We start from the raw sequence: 22,309 nt of genomic DNA, 5'->3' as shown, positions 1-22,309 counted from the left end.
TATTACATTCTTTTATCCATTTTAACTCCTCCTGCCGAGACGTAATTAAAAGATTGGCTGAAGGCTTAGCTTGGTTAAGCCTGGCTGATTGCGAAAGCAACACCTGGCTGCGCTTGGTTCTGCTGGTAGTTTCGTTTCTCGAATTCACGCGTAGCAGACTCGAACTCGCCAACTCTTATCTCTTGTTCTGCACGTCGCTGAGCCACGATGTCACCGTCTCGAATCACCACAATGCTCTGCTCTTTCTTCTTGGCTGTATACTGCACTCTTCTTTTAGCCGCTCTTCTTAATTTCTGTTCCGGCGTTTTCTTCTCTTGTGATTATATCGCTCTGCACTACTCACAGATTCTTCTTCAGCATTAAGTTAAATAAATTAATTTAGCTAATTAAATTAATTAATTATTGTTGATTTAAAATAATTTTAATTAATTAATCATTAGTTTCATCGATTAACTTATATTACATTAATGAGCCTCCTCCAATGAGACTAGTTAGACCCCCAGCTCTCTTAATTAATTAGATTAATAAGCCTCCATCCATAAGACGAGTTCGGCGCGCCTGCGGCGCCCCGTTTATCCTTTCCTAGCGACCGCCCTCACGCGGCGGGCCGAGGAGACCGTCACGTGGGTGCCGCCGCGCCGAGCGAAGGAACGACTGCGGCCAAAGAGACGAGCTGGGGCCCCTGCTCTCCTCTGGTCGTGGCGTCACGCTGTCGCGTGGTCGTGCACCGTAGCGAAGGAACGACCTCCACCGACGGCAGAAAAGTGTTAGCAGTATTGCTTTCCCAATAAGAGAACCTACCTTATCAACACAAATTAAAACCCATGTTTCCGCAAAGGCACCCTCCAAAAACCCCAATTCACGGCTTTCAAGTGGTAAGTGATAATATTGCCAAGGGTGGTTCCTTTTGCGTCAGCCAACCGTCATTATCACTTGAAAGCCGTGAACTGTGGTTTTTGAAGGGTGCCTTTGCAGAAACATGATAGACTAATTCATTGCCCTGGAGTCACTGGTAGCCAGGAGCCCACATGAGGTTGCAATTTGGAGGGTCACTGCACCGACAGCAATTTGTTAGGATGCGTCAGGCGAGAGGACGTATCCAACCAAGCTAATAATTCCGCCAGGCCCCCTTCGACTCGGTAATCATGTGTTTCACTAGTGGGAGGGAGAGGGCGAGCGCAATCGCCATTTCCTAGTGCTGTAGGCGCGGAACGCGAGTCCTGCCACTGTGTTGATGTTGTGGACCACTGCCGCGGTGAACCATCGCCCACGGTGGAGACCGACAATGTCCACGTAGTCCCGAACTAACCGTTGCGACGCGAGCGAATGTCAGTGTAGGGCTCCGGAATAATTTCGATCGCACAGCACACGGGCACCGAGACGCATGGGAGCAGCCGAGATGGGTGGTGGTGGTGTAAAACATTTATTTATACTACGTACAAGAGAGGTATTGCTTGGACCGTGCCTGAAGGGCCTGGCCCTCACAATCACTAGGAGGGATCCCTAGTCCGGGACCCCCGTGGCCTCCGCGGCGGCCTGAGTTCTTGTCACCAGGGCTCGTTGGTCCTGGAGAGTTGAGCAGCCGAGCAGGGCAGCCTCCCAGTCCTCTCGGGTGGGGTGGGAAAGCAGGATTGGCAGGGCATGCCCACACCATGTGATACGTGTCCGCAAACACTTCCCCACAGTGTGGACACTCACCCGAAAAGGCCGATCGAATTGTACCGTGTTGGTGTAGAGGCGACAGAACCGTGTGTTGCTCAGAGGGTGACGTCGTCCGTGTACAGGGCATGCTGCACACCCGGGACCTCACCCAGCAGGGTAGGGAGCTTCATCATGGCCAGATTGAAGAGGAGGCGGATCCGAGATGGGAGCGTCGTGATCAGGACGCTGCACGTGAGCGCGAGGCCAGAGCCATAAATGTGCGGCGGGTGGAACAGAGGGCGAAAGTGCTCTGAACACCGGCCGCAAATGCGCTGTGTGACAAGATCCGGCATATTCTAATACCAGATGTACTAGTCTGCCAAAAGTAACCAGGTTAGACGGTTTGCTTCTCAGTCGTATATTGAAGCTATTATGCCAGCCTTCAAGCTCTAAATCTCTTTATGGCAAGGAGAACCCTTGTCCTCACCTTCAAGAACATTTTTATCTTTAGGCAAGCCGTGAGGGCTCTACTATTTGAATGAGAAGCAAACCGTGTGGCCTGGTTACTTTTGTCAAAGCTGTACGTGCCGTCGACTGTATGGCAATGCGACGTAGGCGATAGCATTCAGGACCGCTTTACGCTGAAATGCGCTTTACGGATGGTGACCGTCACGCAAGGTATGCAGCACAGCTACTAATGACGCCTTAGACGGTTGCACGGTGGCGCTGTAGCCAGATCACGTGACCACTCGCAGATGATCGAGGGGCGCGCGCTCACCTTTATCACGGCAGCGCCTCGCCCATCCAGCCCCTCTTGATCCAATCCGGCAAGCGATGTACCCACTCTTCCCCACCTGCCACTTCTCATTTTCTCCGTTTTTCCTCTCTCTTCTTTTCAAAGTGGAGAGGGGGATTTCTCTTCATGAGGGTACTAATGCTAACGCACTAACAATACACGACTTCAATTGCAGAAATCGACCACAAAAACTCCGACATAACATAGCATTACTGAGTGTCGTAATCAGCCTTCTTCACAAGGCCGCTCGCGCATGCGCACTTCTCCACCTCCACTGGTTGAAAATGAAAGCGCCAGCTCCTACTGCGTATGCGCCATTCATGTTACTGAGAGGCGCATGCGAAAGATGGCGACAGCTGTCAAGCATACGCCACTTCGCAGGCTCAGCTTGCTCTTCGTGGAACCAGATCGTGCCTGTCTCTCCCACATGTGTTTGTTTTTAACCAGTAGCAGAAAAATTTCCACCACTCCCCAGAGGGCGCCACATCTCGTGAAAAATGCGGATTGTGAAGGGAGTTTCTCTTAGCACTCCCCTGCTAAACTGCAGCAGTAGAACTGCACGTTCTGCACTTTCCTTCACACTCTTAAATTTTCACAGCCCTTCTACAGGCGAGACAAAAATTTAGAGAGTTGAGGCACTAACAGCTCCCTCTGTAAGACTGGGTTCAAAATTGGTACATAACTCAATCCATGGGCAGCAGCTATAGTGCAACAGTGGAGTGTCAGGTGGCAGAGGCAGGGCGTGATTCGCATACACCAAACTGCCACTTCAACTTCTGCAGAAGTTTTTTTGTGTCCAGATCACATGCTACACAGGCGAATGCCCCGCATGAGCCATCCACAGGATCATGCTCATACATTCAAGAGACATCTCATAGCTCATCTCTGAAGGCAAGATAACCACAGATAACTGGCAAGATAACTGGTTTTATGGTTTATAAACCATAAAACCTTAAGGACCTGCAGTTAAAGGGAGAGTTATAGGAGAGGCCTTAGTCCTGCAGTGGGCGTAATCAGGCTGATGATGATATGACGTTTGACCACCGAGTAGACACCCCAAGAAAGGCTAAAAACCACAAAACAGAACTGAGGCGCTTGCAGAGGGTTTTATATAATGAGCTGTACATTCAAACAATGCTCGCATTAAAGAGCCTGACGTGTCACACAGTACAAGTAAAGACCACCTATATTGGTACTGTTCTTCAACAATCCTGGTTACAGCATCGGGAGATCAAACGTATACCATTTGCTTACCAGTGTTACCACCGGTAAGGCACACCCCATCAGCTACTGAAAGCATGCACAGGCTGAGAGGAACCAGTCCACATGGCACACAAAAAAGCCATGAGGCAATAAGATGAACAAACAATGGGGTAACAATCAGTCTCAAAGTTTGATTCCACAAAACCAACAAAGAGGAGTTAACCTTCCAACGTTACACACTGTGCTACAACATTCCAAACAGAATTCAGTCTGCATGAAGGAATCTTCAAACCAGTGGCTTTGACTACGGACAAAAATCAAACAAAAAGGCCTAGCTTTCCTTTCCATTTATGGTCTACTTAAACTTCTCTCTTCATAGTGCTAGTGCTTAGGTTGTTATGGCAACAAGAGCCCAGAGTAGCAGGGGAAATTCTCGTTATACTTCTTCCATCGTTAAGTCATGTTATGTGCCCCTTCCGCATCATATTGTAGCTCTCAAAATGACCCTGCAAATGTGGCATGTTCTCCTCTGGTAAAAGAAAGCTGCAGCTTACTTGCGCTGGGAGAATAATCGTCGTTGCTGCAATATAAGCCAAGTGGGATCGCACATTTGTAAACCATGCAGTAAGAGCTTCTTTTGGCCCCTTCAGCTTCGCTCGTATGTAAGTAAAAGATAGCACTGTCCGACTAACCTCGACAACACCTAACTTAACACAAAACAACTTATCTAATTTAAAAGAAGACTACCAAACACAAGCGACTAAACAAAAACCACACGACATTTCACGGCACAGGCAACGCAATCACAATAAAAAAGTGATGCTACTAGAAATGCTGCTACCTGAAAACCAAAATGCAAATGCCCTTATTATATAGCGAGATTCGACGTACAACAATCCTAAGTGACTGGCCAGTGGAGCTGCACGCTACCTGCATCGCAAATACCGAATGGCACATCATTAAGCAAATTTAATCTGTCAGCACTCACGCAGCCATAATTTCATTCTGCTGTGGAATTGTGACCTCTCTGCAAAACTTATAAAAAGTGTGACTACGCATTTGCGTGCAGCAGGATGGCACAAAATAAATGCAATCTCAGTTCTTGAGTCCACTCCAACTTGATACAGCAATGGCTGCACGGTACTACGTATTAGCGTCTATTCTATGCAGCGCGTATGCAGTCATTTCTTTTCACTACTGGCTGCCAGAAACGGACACACACAGACAAAAGAACAACCGCCGACAGCCCTACAAGGCAACAATGGTCTGAATGCTGCCGTGGGCGACACAAATACAACGTGCTCCCTGAAAGGTTTGCTCTCAAGACTGCCGCTTGCAAGCACAATCTTTGGTCTTTACCCAAGCATCACAGGTAATTGCATCCATTTCCAATATTGGGCCAATTGCCTGTGATGCATGGGTAGTACCCAGGCCCACAGGGCCGAAACAGCAAACTCCCTGCTCTGTGGTACCAGCAGCTCCAAGGAAACAAGGCTTGCTATAACCTGACAAGCCGCTCGAATCACTTCAGTTCGTGCCAGGGCACCCGCGTGACCCTTCTCCGAGAACATGGCACTCAAAACAACTTCCGAGCGACGAGAACGGTAACAACCGTCGAGTACGCGGCCCAGTCCAATGTTCTCTCGCTTCTGACACGCACACTCTCGCCCCGGGCGTTGAGAAAAACATGATCTTGGCACAGCCAACGAATTTGCTCGGCTCTTGCGCTCGAAGCGAGGAAGCAGATGCGCGCGGAAGCGACAGGATAGATGCTTCGCCACGACACGTGCCAATGCTGCTTCTACGTTGCTGCTGCTGCTGCTGCTGGCTGCTGCTCTGGCACACTCGAGAAGAAACGGTTGAAGTCGATCCTGCGCATGACACACCGGAACTGAATTGGCGAGGGGTTTTTTGTGGGGGACTCTCTAAAAGACATGCCACATTTCATGTAAATTATTTCGTGTAAATTAAGGCTAAACACCAAGGCTCTTAATTGGGCTAGTTGGTTGCTATAATTCGACATAGCGGCTAGCGCACAACGGAGACTCACAAGGAAGGAGCGTTTGTCCAGTCTGTATTTTTTCCATGTGCGCTAGCCGCTATGTCAAATTAAGGCTAAATAAGTTAGCTTCTTACATGCAGCAAAGACAAGATGCAAGAGGGAAGAAGTTCGGCCTACAAGAGCTGCACATCAATTTTATAAACAGGCTTCAGCCACTCAGATATTCACGGCATTTGGCAGCCAGAGAAGAAACCAATATCTTTTGCACTAGTCCCATCTTTTATGGCGCAAATTTTTATTACGAAGCAATTAACAGACTCTCTTTAAGACGAACTTTAAGGCACAATGAAAATTTGTTGTTCTTAACAAAACTGCCAACCCCCCCTCCCCCCTTCGCCAAAAGATAAGCACACTAGGTACGTACAAGTATATGCTGCATTAAAAAAAATTGACAAAGGCCTCCGAGCCAGAGAGTAATAGCAGACAGAGCGTCTAACACACTACGCATGAAGTGAGCTGAAGAATGAGGGCATAAAAGAAACTCATGTTATCCTACTTGAAAACAGCAGTGGTCCAGGTTTCTTTTCACACTGCCTCTTTTTCTTTCGCAGGGACCACCATCTGGTTCTTTTTCTTTATATCTGCTTTCCCTCCAGCTTCAAGTGCACTAAAGGTGCTGAGTTGCAAAGCCATGCATCTCTCTCGCCCCATCCACAGCATAGCCGTTACCAACTCTACGAGCAGATGTATCACATTACCTTTTCGTCTGTCGGACGCAGTACACACACGTGCTGACATGTGTTCTTTTCTGAGCTGCAATACTGTGCGTTGTGATGCCGCGTCAGTTGAAGATTCGGTGGCCAAATTTTAAGCCCTAAGTCAAAGGCAGCTATATTCCATGCCTACGCACCATTCAGTCTTTTAGAACCAATGCGCAGATCTCGAAGCACACGCGATGCCGAAATCTGACATGGCTAGATCTCAGCACCGAGCACAGGCAGGCGCACTACCACAAGACAGCTTCCCAGCACTTCTGTGCAAAGGTGCCGTCTTGTGGAGGTGGCTTTCGCAGAGTCGCATGCATGGTTCGCATGCAAAAGTTCATCTTAACCAAAGCAGATGCAAAACAGTTCAGGAGAGCAAGCTGCCGGGCTAGCTGGTGTTGCACGTTGTGAAGAAAAGCTTGTGAAAGTCTTATATATGTCCTCTCTTCTGTCCCTCATCTGTTTTTTTGCGGTGACTTCTTCACAACACGAAGAAGTTAGTCTCAAGTGGACTGTAATTGCATTGAGTCCAATAGGGAACGAGCCAAATGGCCTTAAACTATTCATCTCATCCGAGAATTCGTCTGAACGAAAGTTTACTGCTTTAAGATACTTTCTGAGAGATGCCAGTGAGCCGCCATCTAAAACAATTGCTGCTGCCCCCCCGCCCCCTTTCCCCTTTTCTGTGTGAGCTTACAAGTGGCCGTCAAGGATTCACCCGAAGGAACTCACTGGCGCAGCAGCTCAGCGAGGTTGGCCTCCCGTCCCTGGTGGATGGCCAGCCCTCCTTCCACCAGCTTCTTGCGCAGCAGGCTCAGCAGGGAGTGGAACGACCGCTGGCACTGGCTCACCCGCTCGTCAAACTTCCCACTGTCAGCGTCACCCTGAGAAGAAAAAGAAAAAAAAGAATTCACAGGGCCCTTTGCCCCTCTAAAGTGCTGCAAGGCGAAAGCCTTTCCTGGTGCACTGTTTGGCACTGACTGCGAGACTGTTTGCGCTGTACTAGTGCTTTATTTGACTACACACTTTGACTACACATTATCACTACACACTTTGACTGCCGACTTTGACTGCTTCTTTAGCACGACTCTCTCTCTGCTTCGATGAGTTCGGTTGCACCCGTGGCTCTGTTCGCAGCAATGGGGTATGTAATGTGGTCACCCACGGACGCCTTACGCCCCCTTCCGGAGTGGACGACAACTATTCTTTATTAATTGTCGTCTGCTCCAAAAGGGGGCATCAGGCATCCGTGGATGACCTCATTACTGCGAATCCGCGCACTCTGAAGTCATAACCATTTTGAACAACCGAAAAGCGTGACACCTCTGCTGACAACCTTCTGTCGACAACGATGAGGCATTAAAGGCTTTCGCCTTAAAAAATGCACACACACAACGTACACTCGCTCAGAATAGGTCCAAGGCATCACAAGCTTCACAACGGGGGTTCTCAATATTTTTAACCTCAGCGGATCCCGAACAGCTTTCAAAAGGCGCTGCGATTCGATCCCAATACCTTGGTCTGAGCAGCTGAACACCATAGCCACAAAGCCAGCACAGACTAGAGAAGAACTCGCAGGTTTTTCAACCTTTAGGTGCCGGGCCCACTCGAATCACATGGCCGTAAAGAATGGCCCAAATTGTGCCCAAGTCACAGACCATGTGGATAACAATGTCAATATCCATCCCGCTGATGTGGGGTCTTTTGGCTACGATGCAGTACACTGAGACGATTGATCCCGGAGTCTGCCCATGCCACAGGCAACTGTCATTTTGTGCCGCTACAACCAGTGGGCAGATTGTACGTCCTACAAGCAGTCGCTGCATGCAGGCTCAGTTATCCTGCAGGGAATGCCATGCCTGGGCATGCTGTTCTCACTACTGTGTTGTTGCGTACAACACAGATGTGGCCCATCCTTGGCCCCATAAGCGCAAGGTTAAACGGACGCTGATGACAATGGCACCCAAAGATGCATTTATGGCCCGCTGTATGACTTTTGCATTCCCAAGGAAAGGGTGCACTGCGGTGAGGCCGTTGCTGCCGTTATTCCTTTCCATTATACTGTCGTAATTAAAACACGTGCATACTTCCACCTGCATATCATACGTTCGTTTACCGTATTTACTCGCATAATTTGCGCCCTCGCGTAATTTGCGCACCCGTAACTTATTACCCGGATTTATAAAAAAAAAACTTTTAACCGCATATTTTGCGCACTTCTTTGCGCGATTGCGCAAAAACGCCAGCATGCACGCGGGAACGCACAAGCAGACCGCATCGATGCGGCGCACTGCCAAGGTCAAGCCAAAGCAAGCCAAGCCAAAGCAATCCCAGCCAACGCGAAGCCGCGACGCAGTAGTGCTCGTTGTGCGTCTGGCGCGTCTCTCTCTTTGTGGTTGGTGGCTCGGCTTTGTGCGTAGTGGTTCGACGTACGGTTCTTCGGTTGCAATGGGCTACCACAACTATCCGGTGAAATTTAAACTCCAGGTGATTGAATTTGCCGAAGAAAATGGAAATCGTGCCGCTGCCAGGCAGTACAAGCTTAATGAAAGCCACGTGCGGTACTGGCGGAAGCAGAAGGCAGAGCTAATAAATGCAAGCCCGGGAAGGAGAGCATTTCGGGGACCTAAGAAAGGTAAATTCCCCACCGTTGAAGAAGAGCCCGTGCGTTACGTTCGCGAGCATCGGGCTTCCGGGATAGCAGTGTCGTGCGAGATGCTGCAGTTCCAGGCAAGGAAAATCGCACGTGAGGAAGGGATCCCAGCTCCGACGTTCAAAGCAAGCAGGGGGTGGGTGACCCGTTTTATGAGACGCCACCACCTGTCTCTGAGACGGAGGACAACTCTCTGCCAGCGTTTGCCCGCTGACTACGAAGAAAAAGTGGTGGCATTTCACCGTTTCGTGATAGCGCTTCGCAGGACGGAATGTTTCATAATGTCCCAGATCGGGAACGCTGACGAGATGCCGCTGACATTCGACATGCCACCCAACATCACGGTGAGCGAAAAGGGAGTTTCGTCTGTTGCCATAAAAACAACCGGCAGCGAAAAGCAACGGTGCACCGTAATGCTGGCAGTGACTGCTGACGGTCGCAAACTACCACCCTTCGTGATATTCAAGCGAAAGACGATGCCAAAATTGAAAGTGAAAGGACGCATCCATGTTCGTGTCCCCGAAAAAGGGTGGATGAATGAGGCATTAATGCTCGACTGGCTGGACACTGTGTGGGGGAAGCGACCAGGCGCTCTTTTGCGGCTGCCATCGATGTTGGTCCTTGATAGCTTCAAGGGCCATCTAGTCGACAGTGTGAAAGAAAAGTTAAAGGAGATGAAGACCAACCTGGCTGTCATCCCAGGCGGCCTAACATCAGTCCTGCAGCCGTTGGATGTTTCTATCAATAAGCCGTTCAAAGACAACGTGCGGAAGTTCTACGTCGAGTGGATGGCCAGCGGAGAACACGGTCTCACTCCGACTGGGAGAATGAAGAGGCCTCCTTTGGAGACGGTCTGCGAATGGATTCTGGCAGCGTGGGACAGGGTCTCTCTCAACATTGTGGAGCACAGCTTCAAAAAAACTGGCCTGTCGAATGCGCTTGACGGAACAGAGGACGACGTGATTTGGGACGCCAGCGACGATGGTGACGACGGCCGCGACGATGTCAGCCGTGGCTCGGAATCCAATTTATCTAGCAACGACTCCGACTAGACAAAGTATGTGAATAAAGGAAAGTGTTTTGCTTGTATATGATGCCTCACTTTTTTAGATTATATTGCGTGTTATGTCGTTCTTGCGGGTGAGTTTTTAAGGCATGTTTGCGAAATTTTCGCGTAATTTGCGCACCCCCTTTTTGAAGCCTTAATTTTTGGAAAAAAAGTGCGCAAATTATGCGAGTAAATACGGTACTATGCATTTATCAATAGACGCCTTAGTTACTGTTTATCTTGCTGGGGAAATACATATTTCACACACGTCAAAAGTCTTCAGCGTCTTCATAATCAAGCCATCAGGCTCATGACATTCAGTTCATTCCAAACACACTATTTGCCACTCTATCATAGGTTGGGCATACTTCCACTTCAACAATTATTCAGTCTAAAATGATCCATTGTTACGTAGAAGCTAATTAATCATCATGCTCATACTGATGGTGTTACTGGTCAGCTTATAAATACTAATCCCACCAGGTTTCAACAGCGTAATAACCATCGTAAATAGCTTAAAATGTGCAAGCAATATTTTTTTACAAGCCTGTAAAATGGGTGTGTAAAACATTTTTTTTTCTAATACGCCCGGGTAATAAATTAGGGGCGCGGAAACTACGCAAGTAAATATGGTATCTACAAGAAACTGTATTATTCCAATATGTATTAACCAGGAAAGAAGGTGTGCAACTAGGTACATGGCGCATTTTTTTATAACTGCTCACGATTTCGAGCGCACGAAATGGCAATGCATCAATGAGTGAGGTTAAACTACATTTTTTTCTTCCGCCACTCAATTCTAACTCATAACACTGATGATGACGTCAATAGAACAATAGACTCCATGATTGCTGGCTTGAAGTGAATCGCATTGTGCTCTTCACTTAAAAGACATTTTATGCGATCACAGTTTGTTTGTGCCAATTTCGCATTTTGGCCTTTTCTCTAGCTTACAAAAACCTCCTCTTCCACAGAAAGTAGGTCTGCTCTGTAATCAGAACGCACTACTGAATTACCACCCTACAGGCCAATTTCAATTTGCAGTCAGGGTTCTTTTAAGGGGGGACATGGGTCTTAAATCATTTTTTTTTTATTTACAGACCAAATGCAATGAAACTGAACAGACTTATTCAGTTTCGTCTGCTGATTTCAAATATGCAATTTGTTTATTTCTAGGCCAATTAGTTCCTGAGATATTAATATATATCATGCCATTGTCTGCTCAAACAATAGAAAAAAAATGGGCCACCAGAAATTTAATTTTAATGTGTGGGTAGATACTACAATGTGTGAGGAATGCAACGCTGGAAGCAGTTTTCAGTTTTTTGTCCGTGTGGACAAATGGGCTCAATAGTTAGTTTCATGTGTGTCATGTGTTTTCTGGCACTGAATGTCTGGTTAACTCACTTGAAAACTAACTATTAAGCCCATTTGACGACACGGACAAAAAACTGAAAACTGCTTCCAGCGTTGCATTCCTCACACATTGTAGTATCTGCCCACACATTAAAATTAAATTTCTGGTGGCCCATTTTTTTTCTATTGTTTGAGCAGACAATGGCATGATATATATTAATATCGCATGAACTAATTGGCCTAGAAATAAACAATTTGCATATTTGAAATCAGCAGAAAAAACTGAATAAGTCTGCGCAGTTTCATTGTATTTGGTCTGTAAATAAAAGAAAATGTTCTAAGACCCATGTCCCCCCTTAAATATGACAAAACTTCTTGAAGTTGTTTCCCAAGTGTGCTCAGACCGGCTCAGATAGCTGGATAAAACCCCTCGGCAACTGGGATGCCAAGGGTGCAGAGGACCATCTGTCTGGCAAAATGATGCTCAAGTAAGGTTGTTGACTACACACAAATAGCCCTTCAAACCTCCCCCCCCCCCCCCCCCCCCCCCCCCCCTTCTCGTGTTTAGTTTAGTTTAGTTTACGGGGTGTAACGTCCTAAAGCGACTCAGGCTATTAGGGACGCCGTAGTGAAGGGGCTCCGGAAATTTCGACCACCTGGGGTTCTTTAACGTGCACTGACATTGCACAGTACACGGGACTCTAGAATTTCGCCTCCATCGAAATGCGACCGCTGTGGCCGGGATCGAACCCTCATGTTTCGGATCAGCAGCTGAGCACCATAACCACTGAGCCGCTGCGGCGGGGCTGTGCCTAACATCACAGCAAAGAGCTCGCAGTGGAGGCCAGCGTGACTGACCAGCACTACGGAGGCGAACTGCAGGCACTGCTGGAGTGTCTCGTGGATGAGCCTGAACACCGGGTAGTTGGTCAGCAGGCAGAGGTTGACAAAGGAGTCTGTGAGCTGAGTGTGCAGCTCCAGCACCTCATCGATGGTGTGCACCTGCGGAAACAGAGGCAGGTGTCTCAAACATGCCATCCATCACTTCACAGCCTGAAGGTAGCCCAGGAAAGCAATGCCTAAAAGAACAGATGAGCATCCCTCAAAGTGAACAAGACACTGGAGCTGTGGCCCACTAGCACTGCCAACAGTAACAGGTTACCAGGGAACACTTGCACGAAGCAAATAAGACAGTCTAGCTCCCAGTCTAATCTTATTCGTGGTCTAAACCCTCTCTTGGCTTCGAGATAAAGGAAAGGTGCATAACTAGTTCACTTTGTCCACCAAGAAAAAAGCCTGAGTTGCCAGACAGTGTTTATTTTCCTCACTGGGCGGCCCAGGTGCCCACTTACAAGGTGTGCCAGTTATCTAGCTTTCCTTTTCTCAAACCCAAGAGAGGGTTTAGACCGCAGATAAGATTGGACTGGGAACTAGACTGCCTTATATGTTTCATGCAAGCAGGTTCGAGTTTCCGAAACCTTCAAACAGGCGCAAGTCTAGGCCAGGCTGTGTAACCACTCGTTTATAACTAATTAGCGTAGTAGAGGGTAGTCCCTCCATGGCCATTAGAAGCTGAAGTTTGTACTGAACTGACACAAAACTGTGCCCAAAGTACACATGAGGACAACATTTAGGCTCAGCATCATCAAAAGCTGCAAACCGTGACTGGTACCTGTTGCTAAGCTGATCTTGAAGCTCACTTTTTAATTCTCAGTATGCATGCTACTAGCTACCTGCTGGCAGCCTGTCTCAGATTGCTTAAATGATCCACCAAATGCACGCACCTTCTGCATGCGTTCCTGGAAGGCGTGCCAGCTGGGGTCGATGACCTCCGCGGTGACAAAATACTGCAGGCTCTTGACAAAGTGCAACATGCACTGCCGCAGCCCAAACGCTGCAACCGGATAGGCAGCCGACCGCAACTTGGCTCCCTTGTCGTGCACCCAGACCCTGAGGGGAGAGAAGGGAAAGAACGGATGACCATGACGATGAACTCTTATGGCATACGGGAATCTGTCACCAAAGAACTCCATGGCACCAGGTATTTTCGTCCACTCGAAGTGGGGTCGAAGACTTATTTCCCAAGCATACTTAACCCCCAACAAGCTGAGCGCCAGGCCAGGAAAAAGATTGTACCCACTGTATCACAGTCAGGTATTCAATGGCACAGGGGATCAAACCTTACATGTCCCGCAAGCGAGGAGGATGCTCAGACCACTAGGCCTAACGCTTGCTGCTGTGAGGGAAGAACGGACACCAGCACATTTCGCGACTGCACCAGGATTTGACCCGTAATGAAATTGAGCTCTCCAAGCAGCCTTCTCTCTCATGAGAAACTCAACAATAAATTCAAAAAGGAGCAGTGTCCGAAACAAGACATTCGAAGGCAACAGAATCTTTGTTAGCTTGTATAACCGATCAATAAGCACTCGGCATACATTTTCCTTAGCGATCAGGCAAGAATAAGGGCCATTCATAGTAGCCCAATTAGTGATGCAAAACTATCAGAAAATTGACTATCAATAGTATAGATAGTTTTTTTAAACTATCGATAGTGTAAAAAAACACTTGATAGACTATCAATAGTGTTGCTATCGATATTATTACTAGCGATAGTACTGCTATCGATAGCAAGACTATCGATAGTGAAACTGTTGATGGTAATACTATTGATAGTAACAATACTGATATTATGCATTTGTTGGCCAGCAATACAACATTTGCGATACCTGACAGGTTTCACGGTCTCATGGGCTTAACGTCCCAAACAGACTCAAGCTATGAGGGATGCCGTAGTAGAGGTCTCCGGATAAACTTTGACCAGCTGTGGTTCTCTTACGTGCACTGGGACAGTTCGGAAAATGCCTGGAAGTGCATCTGATGAAAGAACAAACAGCACAAGTTGTGCTGGTTTACACGACACTGTCGTGCACTGCAGACATCGTCTTGCTGACGTAACCGCTGCAGAAATGGTTTTCGCACACATGCTTCGCAACTAGGACATTCGCACGCTAACATTTTATCCAGCAACCTTACGTAGGGAACGTCTGCAGAGCTCGGTGACGTGTAGGCCGCGAAAATGGGCGAGTCCTGTCAGCAACTCTTACCATCACCTCCATACCTCACACTCGGGAAACCAAGTTTAGGATGCAGTGGGTACGCGTGGTTGATTTTATAGAATCAATAGTACTATATATAACAAGTAGTATCGATACAGCTATCGATAGCACTATCAATAGAAGTACAGAAAGTACTACCAATAGCACTATCGGTACTACTATCGAAAGTACTAACTATTGATAGTTTTGCATCACTAAGCCCAATACATTCATTAAAAAATATCCAAAACAATTATGTCAGTTTTATCTCTCTTAACTACAATACAACCCCTGGCATAAACCATCACAAAAATCTAGTCAACCTACCATCTTCTGCATCTCGATGTAAAATGGCTGATCTAAGTTTGTTTCACAGTTGTTTTTTTTTACTGGGGTTCCCTGTGTGAGGGAATAATTTTACTTCCCCAATATAATATAGTATCATCATTCGTAAATCATGCTTTCAAAGTTGGCATTCCTTGATGGCAGAACACATTCTTCTTTCCAGCCATTTTTACCACAAACTTCCAACCAGTAGAACCACCTTTTCCCACAGAATGCATTGATTTGTAACAACAATCAATTTAAGAACTCCATGCCTTGTTGAATGAGTAGGAACTTTGCTGTTTTTCACGTTACCATCTAATGCCCTTATAGTAATGCTGATTCTCTACAGATCTGTAACCACTCCCCTCAACAAGCAAATGGCCCGATGGCTCGCTGCGCTGTCCTTAATTTAAGCTGAACCCTTCTCGTTATTCTCTACGTTTCTGCCCCATAGGTGAGTACTGGTAAGATACAGCTGTTACATACAGGTTGGTGGCATGAAAACCCATAAACAAGACAGAGGGACACGTGAATGAAAAAAAACTAACAAAAAGGAAACAAGCCTCACTTGGAGAGCATGCGCTCCACGTGTGTGCAGTAGAATAGATACCGGAAGACCATCTGGTAACAGCCCACGCTCTGAAAGAACACAGCCAAGCAACAAGGGAGTCAAGACGTGCTTCCAGTACACAGGCAGACGCATTCAACAACACAACACAGGTCTAAAGTTTATTCCTCATAGCCGTTAATTGCTTGCAAATGCATTCAAACCTACGAAGTAAAAAAAAAAACATTGCATCAGAAAACATCAAGGTGCCACAAGATTTCGATTCTGCACAATTCCCAGTTTCGCCCCAGAAACTCTGCAGGTCTCCTCAATTCCATCAGAATAAGGTGTAACTAAGGATGTCGTCAAATGAACTAAATTTTAATTTCCGAAAGCCTTTCGATAGCTCCAGGGCAACTGAACATCTTCATCACTGCATTACTAAGGCAACCACTTAAGGAGTAGAGATACCAAATCTTGGCTGTATGTCCTCTCTTTGAAGTGATGCGCAAGGTATTAGTAAATGTGGATAGCCACATGGAATTCGCCTACATGCGATTATTGATGTGCAATTAAATTATTTTTCTGTCATGTTGGTCTGGTGTTTGTTTCAACAACCAAATCCTGACTATGATCCAGAAGGAGTTTAGGTCATGCGAAGCATATAAGAACTGTAGCACAGTCACTGCGTTCTTCATTATAATGCACTCAAACTTTTAAGCACGCCTTCCCACAAAAATCAAATCACATAAAATGAACAAGGAGCGATTTTATCACACATTTTATACACCTCAAACGACCTCAAGAAGTCTCGTCATAGCCACTGTTCAGCTGTTGAAACTGAAACCGAACCAACATCAGAGAAAAAAATTCAAACATGAAATTCAGCAGGCACAGACAAATCCAATGTGCGCGGTGCGTCATGTGTAGCAACGTCTTGAGCGCCATTCCAAGGGAAAAAAAAGCCTTAAGAACAAAAGTTTGATGCCCCAAGCACTTTAAGATGCAACTGTCAGCATGAGCAGCAGCAGATTGTCTCAAGTAATTGCTCTTGAGGTTCCGTCCTCAATATGCTACTAATCATCCTTCAGGAGTGAGTACAGAGATTAAAAAGCTGCTGTGAGAAAAAAAACTGCACAAAGCACAATAATGACGGAAGAGAGCACACTCTACCGAGGTTGTGAGGACCAGGTTGAGGGGCCATTCAACGTCGTAGTTGAGCGTGAAAGCTTCGTAGCCAGTGATGGCTTCCGGAGGTGGATTCTGGTCTGTGTTCGGCAGGGCAAAAGAAAACGGAAAAAGCACAATAGAGTAAAACCTCATAATAGCGAACTGGTAAAAAAAATCATTAAAATAGTTCACAGCTGAAATTTGTAATATAAATTTCAGCAAAAACTCATGCTCGAGAAGCGAAACTGAGTCAGTGAAAGAACAGCAATCGGAGAAGATCTCTCCTGCATTTTTAGCATTGTTTCGAGTAAAAGCGAGGCCAGCGGACTAATATAGGACGTCACGGACCATAGCCCAGTGTTACCAAGTGCTGCTTTTATAAGTTGTATCGTACTGCAGATAGAAATTGCACTGACATTCCTGCTTTCTAGTGGACTTGCTCAGCACGATGTACTGTATTTACTCCCATAATAGGTGCACTCGCATCACAGGCGCACCGCCCGTTCGGTCGTGAAAAATCAGATTTTTTTTATTTCCGCGCATAATAGCAGGGGTGGAAGCAGGCTCCAGCTTTTTGGAGCAGGCACGGGAGCAGCAAAAGTCTTATTTTGGAGCTGCTTTGGAGCAGCAAAAGGCCCATTTTAGAGCAATTTGTAGGCTATTTCGGAGCACTTTTGGAGCAGACTGACGACATTTAAATGCAATCGAGAGCAATTTTGTTTGCAACTCGCCCAAAAACTACACAAATATTGATCATCAATCCTACAGGCCAGAATTCTTTAAAAGGACTGCAATCGTTCTAAAGATATTTGCTAGAGTTCATAAAAAAAAATAGACATGAGGCAGCTGCTACAAACAGCACTTGTAGTAAATTAGCTGTCATCAATTTCAGTTCAGAAAAAAAAAGAAAACAACATAATGGCACCAGTTCACCAAAACTGTCAAAAGAGTGCAGCAGAATCTAGAATATACTATGTCAGGACCGGAAAAAAAAAAAGAATCAATACCCGCCAACTGGTGGATTTTAAAATTCGGAAAATTGCCACAGCCAAACGAACAAGAAGGTACTCACATAATTTGTGCTCTTGCGTAAATGCGCACCAAGAATTTATTACCCAAGCCTAATGAAAAAAAAAAATGCACCAGTGTGCACGCGGGTGCACCCAAGTCAGGCTGTGGAAAATCGGCGCGAACGCGTTGCTCTGTACGGCTGTGAAAGGCGCGAGTAGCGAGGGGATGCCGGCCGCGCCGCTGTGAAGATGTAACCCTGTAACTGGCCAGGCCAAGCCAAAGCAACGTCAACTGCCTGCGAGGTAAGTGCACGACGGTACCTCGCACGGCGGGTAGTAAGCCAGGTGACCATTCCCTGGCAGCTCCACGTGTGAGAAGCTCGTAATTCATTTGTTGAATTAGCTCTGGTAAATAAAATTATATTCACACGCCGTTTACCCGTCCCACTCGCGCTGGCGGTCGCTTTCCAGAACAAGGTGTCCGGAATCCTAAACAACCGAACTGTTGGCGGTTGTTTAGGATTCCGGATTCTGCTGCTAGTCAGCCGGCCCTATCGCGATGCCGCCGTTTTAGCGCCGTTTATCTCCAGAGTTTTTAGGCGAAAGTCTTTAATGGCTCATGCTCACGGTGTTCCTCCGTGTTCCTGGCGTCCTTCATGATCATGATCGTGCGGTCATGATCACAGCCCTGCACTGGAATCTGCCAACTGTGGCCTCTCCTCCGCAACCTCCTCCATAATTTCCTTTCCTCAAATTCATTTTCTTCACTACGGCCTTCTTTCTGTTCCTTCTTTCACTCCCACTTCCTCTGCAAAGGGATGCCACCAAGGTATGTGAGACAGTCACTGCGTAATTTCCTTTCCTCATAAAATTTTCATTTTCTTCACTATGGCCCCTCTGTCTTTCTCCGTTCACTCCCACTGTCTCCTTTCCTGTACCGGGTGTCCACCGCGCCAGTTGCTAAGCAACGGCTCTCCAGCCACAACAATGCAAAAGCGCGATTCAGGCGTGCACTGACCCAGGGAGGCAGTTATGAGCGCTTCCTTACCTTAAAATGATCGGAGTGTAAAACGTCAACGCCAATGACAATGAACAAAATGAACGCTGAACAGACAACGGCAACAGCGACGCCACGAAACGGGTGCCAAAGAGCTCGCTCTAAAACACTGCAATCAAAATAGTTACCGCGGTCACCAAACAAAATAAAAACCGCACATGCAGGAAGCCCGCCATGCGCCAAGTGGTTCGGGAAAATGGCGGCGGGTTGACCACAAGGCTTTCGCCAAGCACACTTTAGAATTTCCAAAGTGTTTTCGGCAATTGTTTTCCTACCTCCAAGAGTGAACCCAGCTGTCGATGCCAATGCAGTTGCGTCCGTTTCGTAGCGAGCGCCCAGTGTTGCCCAGCCGACAATAACACCCGGCTAAATTTGGCTCTGTATCCTTGCAATGGCCGTAAATTGCCGTCTAGGCGCAGCTTGGCGCATGACATCAAATTGGCGCAGCAAGGCGCAATTGGTGCAGCACTTCCACCCCTGTAATAGGCGCACCTGTGATATCAATACTGTATTTACACGATTGCAAGCAGACGCCTCCCCCCCTCCCCCCCCCCCCAAAAAAAAATTTATGTTAACAAAGTTTTTGCCAAACTGACTACTAGTCCTCACAGTGCTGTGGACCCTTAGCCCATACAATGACCGCATGGAACAGCTGCACAGTTTTCAGAGATGTTCACTTTAAACGTCTGTTTGGAAAGCTTCATCTCCAGCCGGAAACCTTCCCGACTTAGGACCCCGAAAACCGTGGTGATACGAGCCGCATACGAAAAGTTAGGCACGCCGCAGTCGCAACTGCCGCACTCCTCGTCCACATCGAATTTCCGGCCTGCCGCACGCTTGCCGTGTTCGAGATCCAACTCCCAGCCGTGTAGCTTGTCCGTTGTGCTATAATACCAACGCTCGGCGGCAGCGCAAGAAAGCCACATCTGCGATGAACTAATACGCTACGACAGAAACCGGCCCTTTGACAGCCACAAAAAAACTGGAGCTGGTGATGCTGATGCCGATATGGATAGCAAAAGCTCGTGGCGGTCAAAAAAGTTGATTATGATGAGCTTGACCTTGGGCGTCATCCGTGGGCGGCACCTGGAAGCTCCTGTGAGCGTGTGTGCCCTCCGTGATCAAGCACGCGTTGCTCGCAGCCAGAGCTTATCGCGGAGGCTATTCTCGCGGGGCTATTCCCGCGTGGGTTGTGGAAAGTTTGGGTGCAGCCCTTGCATGGATATCTTTTTTTAATTATTTCCTTCGGGAAAACAGGATGCGGCCCGTGCACGGGTGAGTTTATGCGGTATGTTGAATTTTGCGAGTTTAAAAATTTCCCGAAATTCTACCCTGCGTAATAGGCACACCCCGAACTTTGAGCCGGAATTTCTGGAAAAAAGGTGCGCCTATTATGCGAGTAAATACGGTACTTCCCCCAGATGGTATGGTAGGTGGTGCCCTCTACACGACAGTCGTTACGTTTCCACTCACCCACACGCTATTTGGCTCTGCCAGCCCCGCTACCACAGCTGTGCTGTGTCTACGTTCATAAGTGAGCTTTGGTTGGTGCTGTGCTAACCAGACCAGTTGAAGGTAACCCTCCATTCAATTCTCCAGGTTTGCTCTCAGACAGCGAACAAAATTTCATTACGCTGAAAGTACAGAGAAATTTACTCCACTACAGAGAGGCTAAAAATACCCGGTGTCCTATGGACACGAAGTTATGGAAACTAAAAAGGCTTCATTAAATCGAGAATTCCGTTGCTTGGTTGTCCACTATAGCAACCCCTCCCAGAATATACGAGATCTTCTCACCAGGTGTATCACTGGTCATAATCTTCTCCATCTGCGACACAAGGCTGCACTCCAGGATCTGGTGCCTGCACCGGAAACGAGCAGAGTTATCTTCCCCCTCACCAATATTTTGTGCCGAAATTCCATTTCAGCTTTAGATGATGCAGAGATACCTTGGCCTGAACAGAATACAATGCAACTGGTGCAATAATTACATCAGCTCCTATTTCCAGCTGCTGATCCTTAGCTGAGAACAAAATGCACAGGCATTCATACGTTGGGATGCAACAAATCTGTGTTAAAGGTGCACTGAAGAGGAATCTGAACTCGTCTTTTTGCCGCGGGAACTCAATCTGCAGGTTCCAGGCAATCTTAGAAACTTCGAATTATTGCCCTGTCCGGCCTATTACCTTAATTTAAATTGAAATAACGTCCAGCTCCTGCTTTTTTTTTAATTCCCCGCACACGGTGGGAGGAGTTGACCAACGCATGGAGTGCCTTTCAGGCAGTAGCATGGCAGTATTGCTTTTGCGTTTATTTTGTTTCTTTTAGGTTTCCGTGAACAAATAGGTCTGGTCAGAGACTACATAGCTCCAAATTAGGCCCACGGAAATAAAAATACGCATGGAGTCTTTGTTTTCGCCGATCACTACGTATCACTCCGCTGATGGCAGAGTGGCAAGCCATCACGGGACTGGATGAAAGGTTGGTTGACTTCTCCCACCGTATGCGGGGAATTAAAAAAAAAAAAGGTGGGAGCCTGACATTAATCCGATTTATATTAGGGAAATTGGTCACACCAGGCAATAATTCAAAGTTTCCAAGAACACTGGCAACGTGTAGATCGAGTTCCAGCGGTAAAAAGACCTTTAAGAGCATTTGTTGTCACCCATGCACGCACGCACGCGCGCGCACACACACACACACACACACACACACACACACACACACACACACACACACACACACACACACACACACACACACACACACACACAAAAACACTTTTTTTTCTCTGCCTAGACAGGACAACACAGCTACTCCAGTAAAAGAACTGGACCAAACGTAACAAGACGGGTGACAGGGGGGGGGGGGGCCGACCCACTTGACGCAGTCCTTGTAGCGGTCGTTGCTGACGGAGCTCGTGGAGAGGGCCAGCTGGAGGAGGAGCTCCAGGCGTGTGGGCACGATGTCGTCGATGTTCTGGCTCAGCTCCTCCTCCGCCATGTCCATGAACTGGACCACAAAGTCCCCCTGGTCCATGAGGAAGAAGTGCTTCACCGACCTGCCAACCAGGGGGGAAGACATTCAGGCATGGGACAGGGGGCTCGGTTTTCATAACACGGGGTGTATATTTCCGCAAAACTCTTTCTTTCATGCTTCCAATGCCTCGATGGGGGTCGATTAAGTCATTCTTGTGCTTTCACTTGATGGCCACCTCCAGCTCAGCTCAGATGTTTCGGCAGGCCTTGGGAATATCGCATTTACTCGCGTAATATGTGCACCCGTAATTTATTACCCGGGTTAAAAAAAAAACTTTTACTTGCACACTTCATGCTCTTTTACTGTGCCAGACCGTAATGCATGCAAGTTCGCATAGGGCAGGCAGGCTGGGGAAGGTCGGCACAGTCGCGTCCTTTTGTGTGGCTGCGAAACGTGCGATTTGAAGTCAACTTTATTTTTTGGTCAGCGCGGGGTGCGAGCTGCAGAGTCAAAGTACAGCCGGCAATATACGGTATGAATTGCACGTTATGACCTTTGTAGAGATTTTAGGACTTGTTCGCAAAATCTTAGCATAATTTCCACACTTCCTTTTTGAAGCCTCGATTTAAAGAAAAAAAGTGGGCAAATTAAACGAGTA

The 22,309-nt window shown here is 47.3% G+C and overlaps 1 protein-coding gene across 1 annotated transcript in view; it reads right to left on the bottom strand.

Moving 5' to 3' along the window:
• Positions 1 to 3,524: 3,524 nt before the first annotated feature.
• LOC149329286 (gamma-tubulin complex component 2-like) overlaps positions 3,525 to 22,309 on the bottom strand; it is a 46,910-nt gene continuing 28,125 nt past the window's right edge. The window contains exons 16-23 of the mRNA XM_089560197.1: positions 21,554 to 21,733; positions 20,470 to 20,534; positions 16,609 to 16,703; positions 15,457 to 15,527; positions 13,248 to 13,413; positions 12,322 to 12,465; positions 7,139 to 7,290; positions 3,525 to 5,511 (exon numbers count right to left, since the gene is read on the bottom strand). Of these exons, the coding sequence (XP_089416323.1) occupies positions 5,442 to 5,511; positions 7,139 to 7,290; positions 12,322 to 12,465; positions 13,248 to 13,413; positions 15,457 to 15,527; positions 16,609 to 16,703; positions 20,470 to 20,534; positions 21,554 to 21,733 (943 nt within the window). The 3' untranslated portion in view covers positions 3,525 to 5,441. The remainder of the gene's footprint in view (positions 5,512 to 7,138; positions 7,291 to 12,321; positions 12,466 to 13,247; positions 13,414 to 15,456; positions 15,528 to 16,608; positions 16,704 to 20,469; positions 20,535 to 21,553; positions 21,734 to 22,309) is intronic.

Source organism: Amblyomma mixtum, chromosome 9 (assembly GCF_055824585.1).
Source record: "Amblyomma mixtum isolate Tamu chromosome 9, ASM5582458v1, whole genome shotgun sequence".
NCBI lineage: Eukaryota > Metazoa > Arthropoda > Arachnida > Ixodida > Ixodidae > Amblyomma > Amblyomma mixtum.
Note: the sequence above shows the minus strand (reverse complement) of the source record. Positions and strands in the feature narration are given on the sequence as shown.